We start from the raw sequence: 21,081 nt of genomic DNA on the forward strand, positions 1-21,081 counted from the left end.
TTTCTAGTAACTGCCTGATACAAGGGAGGAAAGATATGGGAAGACCAATCACCCTGGCAATTCAGGGAGTCATGAGCACTCCTGCAGCTATTTAACTATAAAATACAAGCCCCCCTCCCTCAAAATAAAATAATAAAATAAAATAAAATAAAATAAAAAATAATAAATAATAAAATATAAATAAAATATAAAATAATAAAATAATAAGAAAATACCCAGAGCTTTTTTTTTTTTTAACTTTTATTTATTTATTCATGAGAGACACAGAGAGAGAGAGGCAGAGATATAGGCAGAGGGTAAAGCAGGCACCATTCAGGGAACCTGATGTGGGACAAGATCCTGGGATCACACCCTGAACCAAAGGCAGATGCTCAACTGCTGAGCCACCCAGGCGTCCCTCAAAGCTTTCTTAAGATCAGAAACAAGTAACCAACAGAAATATTGGGGTTTATAGGCCTCTTTATTATTATTTTTTAAAGATTTTATTTATTTATTCATGAGAGACACAGTGAGAGAGAGGCAGAGACACAGGCATAGGGAGTTTTGGAATATAGGTGAGGTTTGGTGGGGTGAGGTCTGAAGCCGACGACCAAGAAGGAATTCTTGAGACATCTTTGGTGCAAAATAGTGGTTTTATTAAAGCACAGGAACAGGACCCTGTAAGAGAGGAAGCAGGAAGAGCTGCTGCCCTGGATCTGTGAGGGGTGGCTGATTATTATACCTGGGAGTTGGGAGGGGTTTGAGGATAGTATACTAAGAAATTTTGGAAGCAAGGACCTTGCTTCCATCCTTCCAGGACCTTCAGGGGGCTATAGTTGGGAAAAGGTCACTTGTTACCGTCTAATAAAACCTGAGTCATGAGACCCTTCAGATATGTATCAGTGGGCCATGTGCTTGGAGGATGATTGCCAACACGTATCTTGGGTGTTTAGAGATAAAGGAGATTTCTAAAGGAATTTTTATATGTTAAAGTAGACTTACAGGCTCTTGGGGGTCAGGCTAAGATTACCTTCAGCCCTTAGCAAAGTATGAACATCAAGGCAGTTGAGTCTAGAGGAATGTCACTCTCCCTGTTGCAAGAACTTGTTAACGTGCTTCCCCAGGCTTGTGCCGTGTCCTCTGCTAGCCCTGTGTTCCCCCATCATTGTAAATATGTGAATGTATATGAAGAATGGCTAGCTCCTTTGAATATAGAGAACCTGGGATTGTATTGTATTTGTACTGGATATAATCAAAACAACACAAAATTTCCCTTTCCCTCAAAGCTAAAAGCACAGGCAGGCATCAGTTAAACAGACTGTCAGAAAAGAACAGAAAACAGCGAAGTCAATACAGACACAATTAATTGGTGGATCACTGTCAGACAGCAGGGAGTTGGGAGAATTGTATTTCTATCAAACATGGAGGTAAAATGATCCTGATAAATTGAGGCATTAGAAGGGTTAAGAAATTATTTGTACAGAGGAAATTATATTCAATTGATGGAGAAAATCCAAGATATGTAATTACCTTGGCCCTAAAGTTATGATAAAAAGACAAAAAGGGATTTCTTTAGGCTATAGCAAAGATAGAATTCTCTTCAAAATCATTGTTACAAAGAACAGGATTTGTATTTATTCCCTCAAGTAAGTACCACTATTCTCTAAGCCTATATCTTAGTATATTATACGGACTTCCATTAAGTCCATCTTGGAAGCCTTGGTCTTCTCTGGTCTTCCCATAACATTATGCTTGTATCTTTATTTTTTATTTATTATTTTTTTAAAAAAGATTTTATTTATTCATGAGAGACCCAGAGAGAGAGAGAGAGAAAGGCAGAGGAAGAAGCAGGCTCCCTGCAGGGAGCCTGATGTGGAACTCTATCCGTCATGCCCTGGGCCGAAGGCGGTGCTAAACCGCTGAGCCACCCAGGCTGCCCGTATCTTTATTTTTTTTTAAGTACTCTTTTACAGGTCTTACTGTATTTAAGTACCTTAATGTTCCCTTTAAGGTTGATGTAAAAGTCTGTTTTATAGAAATAATATTTTGCTTCAATGCTCTATTAATAGAAATCTGTTATATCCAGTATTATTTTTTAGGTCTTTCCATAATAAGCTTTTAAGCAATGGGTTAAATAAAATGGGACTCAACTAGAAAATTTGGCTCCATCTTTTTTCCCTTAGAAAAACAAAAGCTCAAGACAGATATACTATGTTTCAGCCAAGTTATTATTATTATTTTTTAAGATTTTGTTCATTTATTTATGAGAGAGGCAGAGACACAGGCAGAGGGAGAAGTAGGCTCCCCGGGGGGAGCCTGTACCCAGGACTCGATCCAGGACCCCAGTACCACGCCCTGAGCCGAAGGCAGATGGCTCAACTGCTGAGCTACCTAGGCGTCCCTCAGCCAAGTTACTAAGCAAGCTGCTTAAAATGCCAACAGCGTTATCATAACTAGAAGCTCTTTAAAATAAAAAGATATAATTTTTGATGTACTTTTCAGATTAAACTATTCACCTATAAGCAAATCGAAACTTCTATCAGTATCTATTCATATAGTCTGTTCTCATACAAACTGTGAACACACACACACAAAAACAAACCAAAAAACTCTTTCCTAATGATCAGAAAGCTTCTAGTGGCAATTTGGAGAAATACAACTGAAAACATTTTAGACAAGGAAGAAGGCTCCTGTGGGAACGTGAACACTGGAAAAAGAAAAGAGCTATCCCTTGATGAAATCAGGACTGCCAGAGTACTTGTTTTGTCTCTAGCATGGACCCTGGATCTGAAAGGTTCAAATCACAGCTGTTAAGTCTTACTTTCCTTATCATTAAGGATGTATTTATTAGGGGCACCTGGGTGGCTCAGTTGGTTAAGCATCTGCCTTTGGCTCAGGTCATGGTCCTAGAGTCCTGGGATCAAGCTCCACATGGGGCTCCCTGTTCAGCACAGAGCCTACTTCTCACTCTTCCTGCCATTCCCCCTGCTTGTGCTCATTCTCCCCGTCTCTGTCAAGTAAATAAAATATTTAAAAAGGAATACATTTACTAATTCAGTGTTGTTTTATTTTTTTTTAATTTTTTATTTATTTATGATAGTCACACACACACAGAGAGAGAGAGAGGCAGAGACACAGGCAGAGGGAGAAGCAGGCTCCATGCACCGGGAGCCCGACGTGGGATTCGATCCCGGGTCTCCAGGATCGCGCCCTGGGCCAAAGGCAGGCGCTAAACCGCTGCGCCACCCAGGGATCCCTTCAGTGTTGTTTTAAACAAAGTGATACATTTAAAAAAAAAAAAAAGGCCATAGGATAGAGCCTAGCTCAAAGTTCTTAATTCTGTGACATTGGACATATTTTTTCATAACTACTGACATTCATATAACACCTTTAACTGAAACAATTCAGGAAACTATCACTAAATCATGAGAAGAAGTCTAATGTTTAAGGATGAACTAAATGAAACAAATGGACAAAAGAACTAAAAAATCAAAGTAGTAAGTTGTATTGTTAAGAACAGCTCAGTCTAGCATTTGTCTTGAAAAAGGAGTAGATTTCTGAGCTCACATCCATCCTGTATTAGTTTCAATAGTAATTAGGTATCTAGTTGATGCCACAAAGGCAGTTACAAGAAAAAATTCCTAATGAAGGTGATCTAAAAGGGAGATAATAAAATGAAATGTGATGTACCATGCATAGAAGAACATGTTAAGTACTCCAGGGACACAGGTGAGGAAGCAGTTAAATGTGCTTGATGTAAAAGGGTAAGAAGTGTTAAGGAGAATTAAGGGGAAGTGACATTTAAACCAAGCCTACAAGGAATGGGAGTCAGCCAGACACAATAGAGAGAAGGGCATTCAGGTGAAGGAAATAGTAAGAAATGTATACTCAGATTAGCAGAGACAATTAGGAAGACAGAATCCAAAACACTGCAAAGAATGCTCCAATGAAAAGGCTCCTCTGAGAAAAATGCCAATTTACAGAGAAGAGATATTATTTGCTCCATGGAATTGATTTTCTGGAGTCTGTGAGACTAACCAGCCATCTTTTGTGGGCAAAATAATCTCAAATACAAGAATGATAAAGAAAATTAGCTTTATTTATGTAAATTAAAAAGATTGTAGTGTTAGATTTTTGTCAAGTGTTTTCATTCTGAACAATTTACAAGAGTATTTATATACAAACATAATAAAATAGAGTACATCACATTGTTCCTGCTTGACTCAGTGTTTTCTCAATTCTGACCATGTCCCTATCACTCCAGTTTTTAATTTTTAACAGGGAAATACTATGATGTGACATAGTGCTTGATTCCTACATATAACACTGAAGTGGAAGGAGGAGAGTCAGTGATTACCAACAGTTAAAAAATATTTTTTCAACCAATATGACTCTATCATTAGATTTTTCCTATATTAAAATATGTTTCATGATAAAAAAAGTACTTGCATTCTGTCGATGATCTAAATTTGTTTTATATAAACCTATATTTGACCTAAGTGTAGATACTAGTCTATATTAAACTTATTAATATGAATGTCTGTTATAAATGAAAATAAAATTGTCAAGAACAGAAATAACAGAAAATCCATTTGAGAAATTGAAGTGGAGATGCCCTATTCTATTTAAAATAAGTAAAATTTCCATTTTGCGAACCCAATACAAATCAAACCAAAAGGTGGTAAAAAACCATGATATTTATATACACCAGATCTTAAGTCACACTGTAGGGCTATAATTAATTAACTTGTACTACTATATAGTGGATATTTTCTAAATATCTTTCCAATCATTTATGTTGAGAAATCCAAGAACGTTTAATATAATTACTGAATAAGGCAGAATTTTAGCAATTGGTATACAATATAAATGCAGATAATTTATACTAGAGTCAAATCTATATTTACTAAAGTATTAAGGATACCATGTGTGTATGGACTGTCAGAAGAAATCCATTTCATTTCTAAAGCAGTGGATTGTTTAATATGTTCAATTCTTTAGCACTTTCTTGAAATTCCTGGCAAGAGCTTTGTGGTTTTATTAAATTGAAAAAAAAAATTCACAAAAAATGTTAGGTTTGATATTACTTCAAAAAGTCACAGCTATTGAAGACAATCAACCAGACCTTCAAGTGCACTTGTGTCTAAAATGTCACTTTGTCCCCTAAGAAAAGGAAATGATCAAGTATTTTAAGATGCTTACTATTAAAAAAAATAATCAGAGGAAGTTGGTCTTTAATTGGATGCTTGTATTCTTTCCAGGGTTCTTAGTATGTTTAGATGTTGGTATCTTGATTTTTACACTTTCCTGATTGCCCTTGATAGCAGCCTCAAGGCGGGCTTTCAGGGCTGGAGAAGAAGCCATTACATTTTTAAAAACTGATGAATACTGAGGCCCAATCTGCATGAGATTTTGCAAAGCGAAGTCATGTAAATTTTTCATTACAGAAGTTGCAGATCCCAGATCATTATCATCCAAAAGGAAGGAAATGAGGATGGGCAGGAGACAGGCCACCAGCTGAGAACCTGGCAAGTAAATAAATGATGTAAGTTCTGGGTTAAAGGGTGTAGATATTTATTACATAAAGTTGTAAACTCACTTATCTGTACACATTTTTTCCTACTGAAGGGGAAAAAGGATCCTTCTAATTTCTCCTCTCAAATTAGTACTACATAATATCAATACTTGGAATTAACACCTGCCTTTCAATGAATGCAGAAATATAATGTTGAGTGACCAACTGAATGTTTTACATTTAGAATAACATTAAACTTCTGATCTGGGACAGATTCTTATTTTAGTATGAATTTAATGCTGACACTTACGGTGTTGTTCTTCGGCAATGGCCACCAGTGCTTGCAAGACCTTTATGCCTTCTTGAAAGATCTGAAGCTCAGCAGTGTCTTCAGGCTTTCTCTTGTCTATTTCCTGTAGCTTTTCCACAATAGAGGATACTAAAGAGTATATGTATGGGTAAGAAACAGCTGGATTTGGATACTGAAAAATGGAAAGTAGTAGCTGATAGGTCTTGATTTGTACCTAATCAGATAAGAGACAAAAGAGTATAAACTGTAAACATAAATTTATATTAACATGCAGATTGCAATCTAAATTTTTAAAAAGGAAATAAAAATTGTGAACTGAAACGTTTTTCTTGAGAAAAGTCTCTTAAAAAGGCATTTTAATTTATTTCTAATTTAATTTTGGAAGTCCAAGTGCTAACAGGTGTTAAGAGGGACAACAGCCCCCCAAAAATGGAGTCACCTGGGCAAAGCCCATGTTACCAAACCAAGATTCAATACCTGACTTAATTACAGTTTCAACCTCTCCCAAGACTGGAATCTTAAACCAGTCAATCTGGAATTACCTGGTCAGCACTATGAGGTAATCTGCCTGATAGACCCCTGCTAGCCCCCTAAGGGATGTAGCTTTGGCTGAAACAATCCACTCTTTGCTAGTAACTTCCTTGTCCCTTGTTCTGTCTATAAATTTTTCTATTTGGTATGTTGGTTGCTGCCCAATTTGTGAATCACTGAATGAAGCCAATAAAATCTTTAAAATTTACTCAGTTGAATTCTGTTCCTTGACAGATTTGGTGATAGTGATGGGATCCAAAGGAAACCTCTGAAGGCTTTGGTGTGGGGGGTGTGGCGGGGGAAGGAGAAACACAGATGTGGACTGCTGGTTCCATCTGCAGTTCTCCATTTGTATGGAATCCCAGTCTGCAGTCCCCATTTGTTGGGGTCTGCTGGTTCAGTTTTTTCCCCAGACCCCGCTTCCACATTGAGAAATGCTGGTGTTGCACACAAGGCCTCTACAGGCCAGTCTGCAGTAACATCTCTTTGGTCGTTTCTGGTATGTTGATGTGCACACGAAATAAGACTGCTGTATAGGATAAATTGGTCACAGAATGGGTTAGAATAACACAGGTTACCCACCAACCTCAAGAGAATTTCTGTGCAACAAAGTACACTTTAAAACACCATACAATCCCCACAAAGCAACACATCCCTCTTAGGTATTAGTTTGGCTCTGAGAGACCCAAAGATTTAAAGAAATGGAATCCTTAAATTCCAAAAAGTTGAACAACCCACCTTTTGCCATACCTGCTTATTTTATGTCTAAAGATTATGGTCTTTCTAGCTATAAAGACCTTTAAGAATGGCAAAATCTTACTAAAGGCAACAACCATTATGGAGAAAGTGCCAACTAGACAAGGTCATTTAAGAAGTGCACTTAAAAGCAAGAGTTTCCAAATCAAACAAAGAGAATGGGATACTTATTTTAATTGTTATGCAGAAGTTTCCAAAAGGCTTTAAGATTCCAAAATAGCTCCACTGAAAGTTTCTTGCAAAAAGCAAATAAAAAATTAGACACAAAAGGTATCTAAAACACCTCCTGCACTGCAGCCTTCTAGGCCCATCATCAAAACGTGGCCCAGAAACTGGTGTCTCATTTCTTTTAAGATTTTATTTATTTGACGGATATAGAGCCAGAGCACAAGCGGTGGGGGGAGAAGGGGACAGGAAATGGCAGAGGGAGAGGGAGAAGCAGACTCCCTGCTGAGCAGGGAGCCCAATGTGGGGCTTGATCCCAGATCCTAGGATCACAACCTGAGCTGAAGGCAGATGCTTAACTGGTTGGGCCACTCAGGTGCCCTGTGATGTCTCATTTCTAATTAACTGGGATATTGGAAAAAAGATTGTTCTCAAAGGTTTTGTGTAAATCCTTCAACCCCAATTCGAATGCCTCCATATCTATCTTGGAAGGAAGGCCTCTGGTCCCTCCTGGAGCTGAAGAGGTTCTGAGGGAATTTCTGGTACACTACTATTATTCTTTAAACAGACAAGGGAAACTAAAATTAAAACTAATGGAAAACCTCACCAAATTCTGGTAGATACTGGAGCTACACTCTGTGTAAATCCCACTCGGGACTGCACATGGCATGGCATCCCAGGGAAACTGGTAGAAGCCAGCTAAGGATGACAATCCTTACCAGAGTCCACCTCCCAGGTCTGTCTATAGTAACTAGTAGATTAAGGGAAATAAAACATCTTTTCCATCCTCTTTGAGGATGCCTCTTGAGTTCAAGGGGTTGGCTGGTCAGTATGGCCAGGAATATTTACTATTTGTCCTGGCTAAAACCTGACACAGAAGAGGTTCAAAAGAACCTTTCTTTTTTTAAGGTAAATTTATGGTCAAAAGTTGGGGGGGCAGGGCAGCCCCGGTGGCCCGGCGGTTTAGTGCTGCTTTCTGCCCAGGGGCGTGATCCTGGAGACTGGGGATCAAGTCCCACGTTGGGCTCCCTGCACAGAGCGTGCTTCTCCCTCTGTCTGTGTCTCTGCCTCTCTCTCTGTGTCTGTCATAAATAAATAAAAAATCTTAAAAAAAAAAAGTTGGGGGGCAGCCTGGTGGCTTAGTGGTTTAGCGCCACCTTCAGCCCAGGGTGTGATCCTGGAGTCCCAGGATCGAGTCCCACGTCAGGCTCCCTGCATGGAGCCTGCTTCTCCCTCTGCCTGTGTCTCTGCCTCTCTCTCTGTCTCTCATAAATAAATAAATAAAATCTTAAAAAAAAAATTGGCCAAACTAGAAGCAGATTTTCAGAGCCTGATGGGAACTTTTTTTTTCTTCCTTAAACTAAAATGAAACTCTGTACTCACTAAAATACTCTAAGACACACAATTCTAAATCGAAAACCATAGCAATCTCTTGTTTTCCATCTTAGTTGATGATCTCCTATATATAAAGAAGCAAACTGAAGATAATGTAGTTGTATAGGTGGATCAACCTATGAAGTCTTTTAAGGTGCAAATCAATTATTTGAGGAGTTCAAAGCAATTGTCCTTATTTTACAAGTTTTTGCAAAAACAGAAATGAGGTTCCAGAAACAATTTAAAATCCATCTATCCTTTTTACCAATCCCAAAACGTACCCTTTTTATCTCGAAATGCTTATTAAGTATTGTTAAAAATTCAGGTCAAAGGGAACAAAAGTCCTTTCTGGAGGATCTTGCATTCTCTTTCCTGTACCTTTGAGATATAAATGATTTACCAGGCATTCTCTGGGAACTCTTATCTAGACCATTCCTGATTCCTAAAACTGAAGGGAAAAAGAGGGAGAAGAGGCCTTTTTTTCCTGTTTTTTAAATGGGAGGGGTGCTTGGGTGGCTCAGCAGGTTAAGAATCCAACTTGATCTCAGCTCAGGTCTTCATCTCAGGGTTGTGAATTCAAGTCTCAAATAAATAAGGGGCACCTTGGGCTCCATGCTGGGAGTGGAGCCTACTTAAAAAACAAAAAACAAAACTACTATATAATGGAAAAAACAAAAAACAAAACTACTATATAATGGAATATTATTCAGCCATAAAAAAAGAATGAAATCTTGCCATTTGACAGGGTAGAAGAGCTAGAGTATTATGCTGGGCAAAGTAAAATGCCATATGATTTCACTCATATGTAGAATTTAAGAAACAAAACAAGCAAAGGGGGAAGAAAACAGGGAGGGAAATCAAGGAACAGGCTCCTAACTATAGAGAACAAACTGATGGTTACCAGAGGGGAGGTGGATGGGAGAGTGGGAGAGTGGGTGAAATAGATGAAGCTGACTAAAGAATACACTCGTCATGATGAGCACTGAACAGTGTATAGAATTGCTGAGTATACTGTACATCTGAAGCTAATATAACACCGTATGTTAACTGGAATTTAAATAAAAACTTAAAAGACAAATCTTAAATGTCTTCTCCACAAATGTTAGTAAAGAAAACTTTAGCCAGCTGAGCAGGTAACCTTATCTCAGCTGGCAGAAACACAATTTGGGTCCAACTGCTCTTTAATTAACTGGTAAGTTTTGCATATCATACCTATGTTATGGCTCAAATTTAAAATAAAAGCTCTTTGCTTGAGAACATCTAAGGAGTGACCAGGGAGGGCCGTCAAAAATGTCATGAATGTTTTCCAACATCACTGATTCCAAACACCTTGATGCCAAAGACACTTGGCTCTAAGGCATAAATAACTTAAGGAAGATACCTAATCATTCAATCCTTGTTTGATCAATTCCTGGATGTGTGAGAGGACACATACAACAGACTGCCTACCATCCTCAATAAAACTCCTGATCCCCTTGCAAGGATGAGACTCATGCTCCTTTTCCTTTCTGAGTCTCCCAGATGATTTGTGTATCTGCTCTATGTCTTCAATAAACACTGCCCATTCTTCCTTTTGGCTTGTGTTTGATTTCCATCCTGTGCAAGGCCAAAGACCTTCTTAGGGTGGGTCCTGCAGGATCCCTCTGGGTCCTCAGACCTGGCCTGCCTATATCTGTATGTCTACTTAAAAATCGTTTCTAAAAATCTTTTTAGGAACTTGGAACCTTAAAATTATACTGAGGTAAGTTGAAAGATGGATAGTCAATGAATATCTGGATCATTTCCAAATAAAATAAAAAACTGAAACATTAATTACTGAACATAGGTTTATCTGTTTTTGGTTTATTTTTTTTTTTTTTTTTTTGTTTTTTGTTTTTTGTTTTTTGTTTTTGGTTTATTACCAAGAAATTTAGTAAACATATATGGTTCCCCACCAAATATTTACTGAGGAAGATTATATTTTTGGAAATTATAAAATGTATTCATAAATTTGTCAATCTCAAGAATGATAGTATAACAGCTCACAGTTGTTCACTTAGTTTTCCATTAGCAATTAAAGTTTCTGGGGCACCTGGCTGGCAGAGTCGGTTGAGGGCCCAACTCTCGGTTTCAGCTCAGGTCATGATCTCAGGGTCATGGAATTGAGCCCTGGGTGATGCTTCGCACTTGATGTAGAGTCTGCTTGAGACTATCTCTCCCTCTATCACCCTACCCCACCGCATGTATTTTCTCTCTCTCTCTGTCTCAAATAAATAAGGGGCACCTAGTTGGCTCAGTCAGTTAAGTGTCTGACTTTGGCTCAGACCCTAATCCAGGGTCCTGGGATTGGGCCCTGTTGGGGGCTCCTTGCTCCGTGGGGAATCTGCCCACTTACCCTCTGCCCTCCTCCCCTTTTCCTGCGGTCTCTCAAATAAGTGAAATCTTAAAAATCAATAAATCTTTTTAAAAAAGAAGTTAAATCTAAAAAGATTTTATTCATTTATTTGAGAGAGAACAAGCATGTGTGCACGTGCACAAGTGAGGAGATGGGCAGAGGGAAAGCAGACTCTGTTGAGCAGGGAGACAGATGCAGGGCTCTATCCCAGGACCCTGAGATCGTGACTTGAGCTGAAGCCAGCTGCTTAACCAACTGAGCCACCCATGCAGCATAAAAATTAAGGTTTCTAAGAGTTAAAAAGTTTTTCATGTACATAATTAAACTACTAGAAGTATTTGTCAGCAGGCCCTCTAGCTCAACTATAGGCTCCAACAGTTAAGACCAGAAATAGACAAGATTGCTTAACTCATGCTCTAACTGAAACCCATTGTTATTTCTTATCGTACTTTCTTGAGGCACTGATGGAAGATGTTTTGCAATGACCTGAATATTCCAATTACCAGGCCAGAAAAGCCCCAATAGCAACGAAGACCACATCCCATGCCTTTCCCTCCCATGATCACTTGCTGCACACATACCAATCCCCTCCCATGATAAGTGCTGCCTGCTTTTACATGTATCCCTCAAACCTCTCCCTATAAAATTCTAAGTGTCCATATTGTTGGCAGAGAGGTCAGCTGTAGCTTGAGCTACCTCGCCTGGAAGCTGGTGCCCAATATAAAGCTCTCCCTTTCTCTTTTCCAAACCCTTGTCTTTTGAGTGATTAGCTTCTCTTGCAGTTAGTTTACCTGTGTTTGGTAACAGTGTTGACAAACTCAGCCAGGAGCTATGCTTTTGCTTTGTCCAGTTCTCTTGGGATGCCTAGGAATGGAGCAGTTGGCCTAAGCAGCATGCCAGGACTTAACCATTTGTTTCTTGAGTTAGTGAGTGTAATCCATTCATTGATAACAGAATCATCTTTGTATCCTAGTAAAGTAGGATGTGTGTTTCAGTAAAAGAGAGAATGAGGACTGCAGATGCAATTTTGTTGAGGGAAAAGAAAGTATTTTTTTCCTCAAGTGGTTAAACCGTTGTAGCTTGAGCTACCTGGTTATTTCAGGTATGGGAAAGAGGAAAAACAGGACAAAATCCGAAAGTACAAAAGAAAGTTATAGAAGGTTTGTGGAAAGGGATTTTGCTAAAGGAATTTTATGCATGGTCAAGCCGCCTAAGATTAGAATAAATCTGTTTAAAAAAATGAGCCTTAATATAAAAAAATACACTGGTACAAACTTAGATTTTGACTTTCTCTGTTAAAATGACAAAGTTTTCTTGATTATTGGTCTGCTCTTGTTAAGAGATTATAAAAGGTTTTTTTCTGCCTTTTAAAATAATCTGCCTAGAAAATAAAGATTCTATATTTTATCAAAATAATTTCCTGTTTCATGTTGTCTTATCAAGTCCTTGATTACTCAGGAAAACTGAATCTTCTCTATTAAAAGAACTAAGTTTTGTCTGTTCTTTAAACTATGTAACTTGCTGTATTGCCCATGAAATTTTTAACTGTCCTTCTGATTAAATTGATAATGAAGTATTGTTTCATAGTGATCTATAATCCTACTATTTGATGAAATGTTTGACAACCTTTTGATACTGACAAATTCCCCCAAATCTAATTCTAAATTAAGTCTTTCTTTCTTTCTTTCTTTTTTTTTTAAATTTTATTCATTTGACAGAGAGAACAAATTAGCACAAACATGGGGAGCTGCAGCAGGAGAGGGAGAAGCAGGCTCCCCACAGAGCGGGGAGCTAGACGTTTGGCTAGGGTTTGGCCTCAGGACCACAACCCTGAGCTGAAGGCAGATGTCCAGCTGATTGAGCCACCCAGGTGTCCCTAAATGAAATCTTTCTGACCCAGAACCAACTTTGGAATTTTTCATATGGCTCCTGGAAAATCACAAAAGAATTATTTTTGCTCCTTACAAAACCAGAGCTGTTAAACTAACTAGGCTTATTTGATATTAAATCATGTGGGAAGAATTCTCAAAAGGAAGTAATACTAAGCTGCTTTTATGTTGTATTTCTATAAGTATAGGTTATAAATGTTACAGAAATATGTGAAATTCCTGGAAATCTGACATGTCTTTGTATAACGTTATTAGTGATAATTCTTATTATTACCTTAAAATACTGTGTGTCAACCAAATTTTTATGTTAGTTCCATTATAATGAACTCTCCTCAGAGCTTTAACCATGGACATTTTTAAGTCTTCTGTCATGTACAGTTATATTTTACTCTGATTCTTTTGCAAAAGTGAGACTCATGGAAAAGACCCTATAAAATTATTTTTGTATATTGATTCCTGCAGCAGGGTCTTCCTTTGATTTAACAGATTTTAATTGGTTTGGGTCTTGGAGGCTGTGGCTGCAAAGTGCACTCCAGACATTAGAAATTATCCTGCTTATGCTAATCATAATAATCATCTCCATGGTGTCCTGTTCTCCTCAAATGTTTTAAATGCATGTTTGTGGCTGCTAACCACCATGCAAACGACCTGCAAAAGACTGGAATGTCAGAAACGGAACAAAAAGAATGACCAATTTAAAAAATGTGAACCTTAAAGTAACTTATGAATACCACAAAGATCAGCAAAAACTGCAAGAACTTCAATGGTAGCTGGAAGGGGCACTAATGTTTTCAACTTTGACCAGAAAAGGTGAGAGTATGATCAAAAGGGGGGAGATTGTTAAAAAAAGAGACAGCAGGCCAAATGGAGTTACCTATGCTAAAGCCCATGTGACCAAACCAAGACTTAATACCTAACTTAGTTATAGTCAATCTGGAATTACCTGGTCAATTAGTGAGGCAATCTGCACAACAGACCCCTGCTGTTTCCCAAAGGAAGGTGACTTTGCCTGAAACAATCCATACTATGCTAGTAACTTCCTTGTTCTGCCCCCTTCTGTCTATAAATCTTTCATTTTGTATAGCTCTTCAAAGCTCTTTTCTGTCTGTCAGATGGGATGCTGCTCAATATATGAAATGTTGAATAAAACAGTAAAATATTTAAAATTTACTCAGCTGAATTTTGTTTCTTAACACAGGTACTCAAACTTGCATGCTAACAATGGCTGTGCAGTCTGGAGTGAGAATAGAGGCACGTGGGCAAGATAGGGTAGGATAACTGGTGGTCAACTCTTTTTTTTTTTTCTACTTCCCATTTGCCTTCTCATATGCCCCTCTATAATATAAAAAACCAAAACCAAACATGAAAACGTGAAAAATATTTTTGGGATTTCAGAAAACATTCTAGATAAAAATCACATATATCTGATGTTCAAATGGCCTGGTCTTCAGGTTTTAAGGAATCATGTCTGGATCATATTAATTTTGTGTCATCACACAGGAGAGGGAGTGGGAAGAAGCAGACTCCCTGCTAAGCAGGGAGCCTGATGTAGAGCTTGATCTCATGACCCTGAGATCATGACCTGAGCTGAAGGCAGACACTTAATCAACTGAATCTGTCAGGTGCCCCCACTGTGATGATATTTGAATGATTATTTTTTTTCTGAGAGAAAATTTGGTTCTTTTATTTCAGGAGTCAAGGAATTTGGGCCACAAACTCATTCTGTAGTGCATAAAGGAGCAGGATGTTAATTTAGTGAATGAAGGGGTCATAAAGAAGTGAGATAACTTGTGTGTACTTTTTTGGGATGAGTCCCATTATTTTATATCATATTCTTGAAGACAGGTGAAATCCTTTTTTAGGAAATCTATTATAATAAGCTACAAAATATCTTACTAAGGGGTGCATGCAGGATTTCTCTTTCTAAAATAAATAAAGAAATGAATAAAATCTTAAAGTATCTTACTAAATGTTCCTTGTAAGTTCTAGTGATATATCAATATTAAGATGCCATTTCAATTTTTTTAAAACATTTCCTTTCTCTTTCTCCAACTGTGCTCTATTCTTGAGGCCAAAGAATAAGACCGTTGTAATTTGGCTTTGTTATCCCAAGAATAGGAATTGCTCCAAACCTAAAAATAAAAAATTTAGTCTGGTACTTCTTGTTGGAGCCAGTAAAATCACAAGGAAAAGTTTTACAAAAGCCTAAACATATTCCTATTACAAACATCTCTATACTAAAGACACTTACCACAGGATCTTTTATCTCAAGAGTAGCCTTAAATTTCTCAATACAGCGCTTCTGAAGGCATGGAATGGTAGTAACTTCTGGACTGGTAGACAAAATAAATACTGTGATAGCAGTAAGTAGACTGATTTCATCAAGTTCTTGATGTGTTCCATCTACTAAAGAGAAATGATCTATGAGAAACATCCCAAGATTGCCATATTTATTGTTTTATGTATCTGTGTGAAGATGCCTCTAGTTTGACAGCAATAATTTCAATAATTTCACAACAGTTACAGACAATAAACACTAATGGACTGATTTTAAGAATCCTGGCAGATATTGTAGGTTTTAAAATGTACTTTTAAAAAAAAAAAAATAAATAAAATGTACTTTTTAAGTAATTCTAGAGCCAAAAAGTACTAAAGTAATTATATTCTTCACAGGTAGACATTAAGTAAATATATATGTGTACATACTAGGAATATACATTTACTAGTTGTATGACCTTGGACATCTAACCCCATTTTTAGTTTTCTCATTTATAAAATGGAAATATTAACATTTCTAAAGTTATGAGGATTAAATGAGTTATTCATATAAGGCATTTAAACAGCATGTTGCACATATGCTCAACACGTGTTAGTTATTATAATATTTTTGTTGTGAAACAAATCAGAAATGCATGTACAGCTGATTTTTCTTCGTTAAGATTAAGGTATTTATATTTTGATAATACAGTGTCAAGTGAAAATACCTTATTGCTTTGCTATATATACCATTTCTTAACATTTTTTTCTTAAAAAAAAAAATACTGCATAGGCCACAATCATTTTGAAGGAATTTTCTATTAGGTATAATTTTCCTTCATTTTCTCCTATATTTATCTTCCTAATCTCATTTAATATTTTAGTGAACCTGCTATGAAAACTCAGTGTTATTTGAAAAGCAAAATCCATAGGAATGGATTACTACTTATGAAGAAATGATACACAGGAAAAGATTATAGCTTTGCTAACATTCATTCAACAAATATTTAAGAAACAGCATTCTTTTTGGCACTGAAAATCTAATTTACAGAGAAAATACACTGTACAACAGGAAGTAAATAATTTTGTTAGTCACAAGGTCTATGAATATTAAAAAAACATTAAAAGATAAAGTTGGGGCTCCTGGCTGGCTCAGTCAGTAGAGCCTTTGACCCTTGATATCAAGATCTTGAATTCAAGCCCCACACTGGGGGCAGAGATTACTTGCTTATTTACTTACATACATGCATAAAATTTTTTTTCAAGTAGGCTTCATACACAGCATGGAGCCCAATATGGGGGCTTGAACTCACAACCCTGAGATCAAGACCTGAGCTGAGAGATCAAGAATTGGATGCCTAACTGACTGAGCCACCCAGGCACTCCAAATAAGTAAATATACATACATACAAACATACAAGCCTTGAGGAGATTAATATCTTAACTGACACCTGAGAAGTAGTAATGAAACAATGAAAGCAAAATATTATGGATGAATGGGATTATGGATGAATGGGATTTTATAAAAATAATTTTAATAATTTTAAGGTAAAAAAGGTACATGGATCAGCATTTAAAATGATGACAGCATTATTATAACTACCTTATATATATTAAATATTTAATCCACATAACAGCACCATAAGATGGGTATTTTTATTTCTTCCATTTTATGGATGAGAGCCCGAGGAACAGAAATTTAGTCATTTGCCCACGTTACACAATTAATAAGGTGGACAGTTTGATTCCAGAGGGCATACTGTTAATCATGATGCTATACTGCTTCCCATACAGTTGTTATATTCAGTCATTCATGACAACTTGAAATTATAACACAGTCTGTTTAGTAAAAATGTCTTTTTATTTTCAGTAATATACAGCTCTCCTGGGTTCTTCCCATTTCTTCTAAAATTCACTACTTCCCCTCCCCCTCCCCGAACTCCCTTATTTCCATCCTCTTTTACCTAGCATAAATTCAAGTTTCCCTTAGCATTAGCCCTATGGAGAGGTCTCTTTGATAAGAAAGCGAAGCCTTCTGCTAATAGCCAGCAAGAGACTAACAGCCATGAGTGAGTCATCTTGGAAATGGATATTCTAGCTGCAGCTCTGGCCAGCATCTTAACAATAACCTCATGAGTGAGAACTACCCACCTATGCTGCTCCAAATTTCTGACCCATAAACTATCAGATAATAAATGTTTTAAACCACTAAGTTTTTGGGCAATTTGCTACACAGAAAATGGTTTACCTGTGATCATCAGATCCTGCTTTAATTTCTCAGTAGCTAGTCTAAATTCTCACAGTCCTAATCTCATTCTCTGATAAATGACAAAAAAAAAACGTATTTGTAAAAAAACAAAAAAAAACACAAAAAACCCCCCATATTTGTGGTGTGTGTGATGGAAGAGGCAAGCTCACTGTAACTCTCATTATAATAAAAGTTAAATCTGTTACTTCTCATTTTTACCTCCTATATGTCCCTCCCATTGGCAGAGGTTAATACTTCTAAATGTACTATGAATTTTATTTCCTCCTGCTTAGGAGGAGACATTGCTTCCCTCCCTGATATTTCCAACTCCATTCTCATCTCTACCTTCTTTTTTTCCCCCCTAAGCACAAATTCATGCAAGTGTCTCATCATTTTTTTTTTTTTTTTGGCTTTACAGAGCTACTTTTTATTTTATTTTTTTGTATTTTTTTTTATTAGAGTTCGATTTGCCAACATATAACACCCAGTGCTCCTCCCTTCAAATGCCCCCTCAGTGCTCATCACTCAGTCACCCCGTCCCCCTGCCCACCTCCCCTTCCACCACCCCTTGCTTGTTTCCAGAGTTAAGTGTCTCTCATGTTTGTCACCCTCTCTGATATTTATCACTCATTTTCTCCCTTTCTCCTTTATTCCCTTTCACTCTTTTTTATATTCCCCAAATGAATGAGACCATATGTTTGTCCTTCTCGGATTGACTTATTTCACTCAGCATAATACCCTCCAGTTCCATCCACATCGAAGCAAATGGTGGGTATTTGTCGTTTTTTTTTTTTTTTTTTTTTCGTTTCTAATTGCTGAGTAATATTCCATTGTATACATAGACCACAACTTCTTTATCCATTCATCTGTCAATGGATACCGAGGCTCCTTCCACAGTTTGGCTCTTGTGGACATTACTGCTATAAACATCGGGGTGCAGGTGTCCCACTGTTTCACTGCAACTGTATCTTTGGGGTAAATCCCCAGCAGTGCAATTGCTGGGTTGCAGATCTATTTTTAACTCTTTGAGGAACCTCCACAGTTTTCCAGAGTGGCTGTACCAGTTCACATTCCCACCAACAGTGCAAGAGGGTTCCCCTTTCTCCACATCCTCTCCAGCATTTGTGGTTTCCTGCCTTGTTAATTTTCCCCATTCTCACTGGTGTGAGGTGGTATCTCATTGTGGTTTTGATTTGTATTTTCCTAATGGCCAGTGATGCAGAGCATTTTCTCATATGCTTGTTGGCCATGTCTATGTCTTCCTCTGTGAGATTTCTGTTCATGTTTTTTTTGCCCATTTCATGATTGGATTTTTTTTTTTTTTTCTGTTGATTTTAATAGGTTCTCTACAGATTTTGGATACTAGCCCTTTATCTGATAGGTCATTTGCAAATATCTTCTCCCATTCTGGAGGTTGTTGTAGGTTTTAGTTCTGTTGACTGTTTCTTTTGCTATGTAGAAGCTTTTTATCTTAAATCTCAATAGTTCATTTTTGCTTTTGTTTCCCTTGCCTTCATAGATGTATCTTGCAAGAAGTTGCTGTGGCCAAGTTCAAAAAGGGTGTTGCCTGTGTTCTCCTCTAGGATTTTGATGGATTCTTGTCTCACATTTAGATCTTTCATCCCTTTTGAGTTTATCTTTGTGTATGGTGTAAGAGAACGGTCTAGTTTCATTCTTCTGCACGTGGCTGTCCAATTTTCCCAGCACCATTTATTGAAGAGACTGTCTTTTTTCCAGTGGATAGTCTTTCCTCCCTTATCAAATATTAGTTGACCATAAAGTTGAGGGTCCACTTCTGGATTCTCTGTTCTGTCCCACTGATCTATGTGTCTGTTTTTGTGCCAGTACCACACTGTCTTGATGATCACAGCTTTGCAGTACAACCTGAAATCTGGCATTGTGATGCCCCCGGCTCTGGTTTTCTTTTTCAATATTCTCCTGGCTATTTGGGGTCTTTTCTGATTCCACACAAATCTTAAGATGATTTGTTCCAACTCTCTGAAGAAAGTCCATGGTATTTTGATAGGGATTGCATTGAATGTGTAAATTGCCCTGGGTAGCATTGATATTTTCACAATATTAATTCTGTCAATCCATGAGCATGGAATATTTTTCCATCTCTTTGTGTCTTCCTCAGTTGCAAGAGTCTCATCTTAAAAAAAAAAATTCCTTTACACTGTTCACCATGCTCTCACCATTAAAACTTTTCTTTGGCTTCTGTGACTGCGTTCTCCTGAATTTCCTCCCATCTTGTTCCATAAACTCAACTTTGGTGATTTGAAATCATCTCTAGCTTGTATTACTTTCTTGAACTCCAGACCTCTACATATTATGCTCCACTTGATTATCCGATAGGAGTTCAAACACTACTCATTACATACCCCTGAAAATGTTTACTTTGGAATGGCATTATGAGTGCTCAATGTACCCTTTCAATTTCTATTTTTTTTCCCTTTCAATTTCTAAACCAAACTATCGGTAAATTCTGTTAATACATGCTAACATTTTATTTTTCATTATTCTACTCTTTATCCTTACTCTATTTTACCTCCAAGAATCCTGTTGTCTATAGCTGCCACAGTGATCCTTCAGAAATGCAAACCCTATCACTTACTCCCCTTCTTAAAACCCTTTAGTGATTTCACATGCATATTAAAAGCAATCCAAATTACAAGCCATGTAAACCTTCCACAATCTGGCTCCATGTACCATTCAACTTCATCTCTTCACTAATCACTATTCATTACCCTCCTCCTCTTCCTTTAACCCCAAATTCTTTGGTTATTCTGCTTGCTGCCCCCAAATGTACCATACTATTTAGGTCTACAGGCGTGTGATCACAATGTTGTGTCTAGAACCCATATCTATGATGTCCATGTGGAAGATGCTAATTCTGTAAGAAATTGACTCTTCTGAGAAGCTTCTTGTGGTAGATAAAGAGCTTTACCACTGAGATCCCCTTCATGGGGGAAGGTGCTGCACAGCCATGGGGAGTATGGTCAGTTAGCTCCCTAGTATGGCCTTAGCTAGAGTTGCCTTGACTGAGATCACATCCTTCTTGGGGTAGCCCACATCTGAGGATAAAGTACAAGCCTTTTTTATCCTATGTGCAACATTCGAATGGGCAATCTGCAAAGCTCCCAATTATTGGGGGCTTGCATTGGAGCCCGACTTTGTCTTTTGCCCAGTATTACTTTCCCCTACTCCCTCTACAGGTGTTTCTTTTTGTTTTTGTTTTTGTTTTTTCCCTCGCCCCACAGGTGTTTCTTAATAAACCTCTTGTTCCCCAAACTCCATTTCAGTGAGAGCTTCCAGAGAAGCCTGCTACACTCTGCCTGATTTGCTCAAACAGAGCAGATTACTCTCATTTTTTATGTTTCTTTTTTACTATATTTAGAAATGCAGTGATAATTAAGACATTACTGTTGCCATCAAGGAGTACTTTATGGTATTCATCAAAAATATTAATCATACAACAATTTATAGGTACCAGATTCCACCAGACTCTCAACTTTGGGCACAATAAATGCTGAATTCAACTGAAACCTTTATATCATATGAAAGAGAATCTGGTGAAATATGACATTTATAAACAGAACAAGGAAAGTGGGGATACTCTATATGTCTAAGGGCTTTTTTTTTTTTTTAAAGATTTTATTTATTTATTTATTCATGAGAGACACA

The 21,081-nt window shown here is 37.4% G+C and overlaps 1 protein-coding gene and 1 long non-coding RNA gene across 12 annotated transcripts in view; one reads left to right on the forward strand and one right to left on the reverse strand.

Annotated features, from left to right (window-relative positions):
* Positions 1-228: 228 nt before the first annotated feature.
* Positions 229-14,063, forward strand: LOC144320413 (uncharacterized). The gene is made up of 2 exons (XR_013385952.1): positions 229-5,524; positions 12,723-14,063. It is a non-coding gene; the product is annotated as an uncharacterized LOC144320413 (long non-coding RNA).
* HEATR5A (HEAT repeat containing 5A) overlaps positions 4,058-21,081 on the reverse strand; it is a 112,156-nt gene continuing 95,132 nt past the window's right edge. For 7 of the 11 annotated variants that reach the window (XM_077908944.1, XM_077908950.1, XM_077908948.1 and 4 more), the window contains 3 exons: positions 15,145-15,314; positions 5,805-6,018; positions 4,058-5,504 (listed from right to left, as the gene is read on the reverse strand). In XM_077908944.1, the coding sequence (XP_077765070.1) occupies positions 5,197-5,504; positions 5,805-6,018; positions 15,145-15,314 (692 nt within the window). In that variant the 3' untranslated portion in view covers positions 4,058-5,196. Of the gene's footprint in view, positions 5,505-5,804; positions 6,019-11,795; positions 11,974-15,144; positions 15,315-21,081 lie in introns of those variants that run through there. The other 4 variants (XM_077908949.1, XM_077908946.1, XM_077908947.1 and 1 more) reach the window with 3 other exon arrangements.

Source organism: Canis aureus, chromosome 9, assembly GCF_053574225.1.
Source record: "Canis aureus isolate CA01 chromosome 9, VMU_Caureus_v.1.0, whole genome shotgun sequence".
Lineage (NCBI taxonomy): Eukaryota > Metazoa > Chordata > Mammalia > Carnivora > Canidae > Canis > Canis aureus.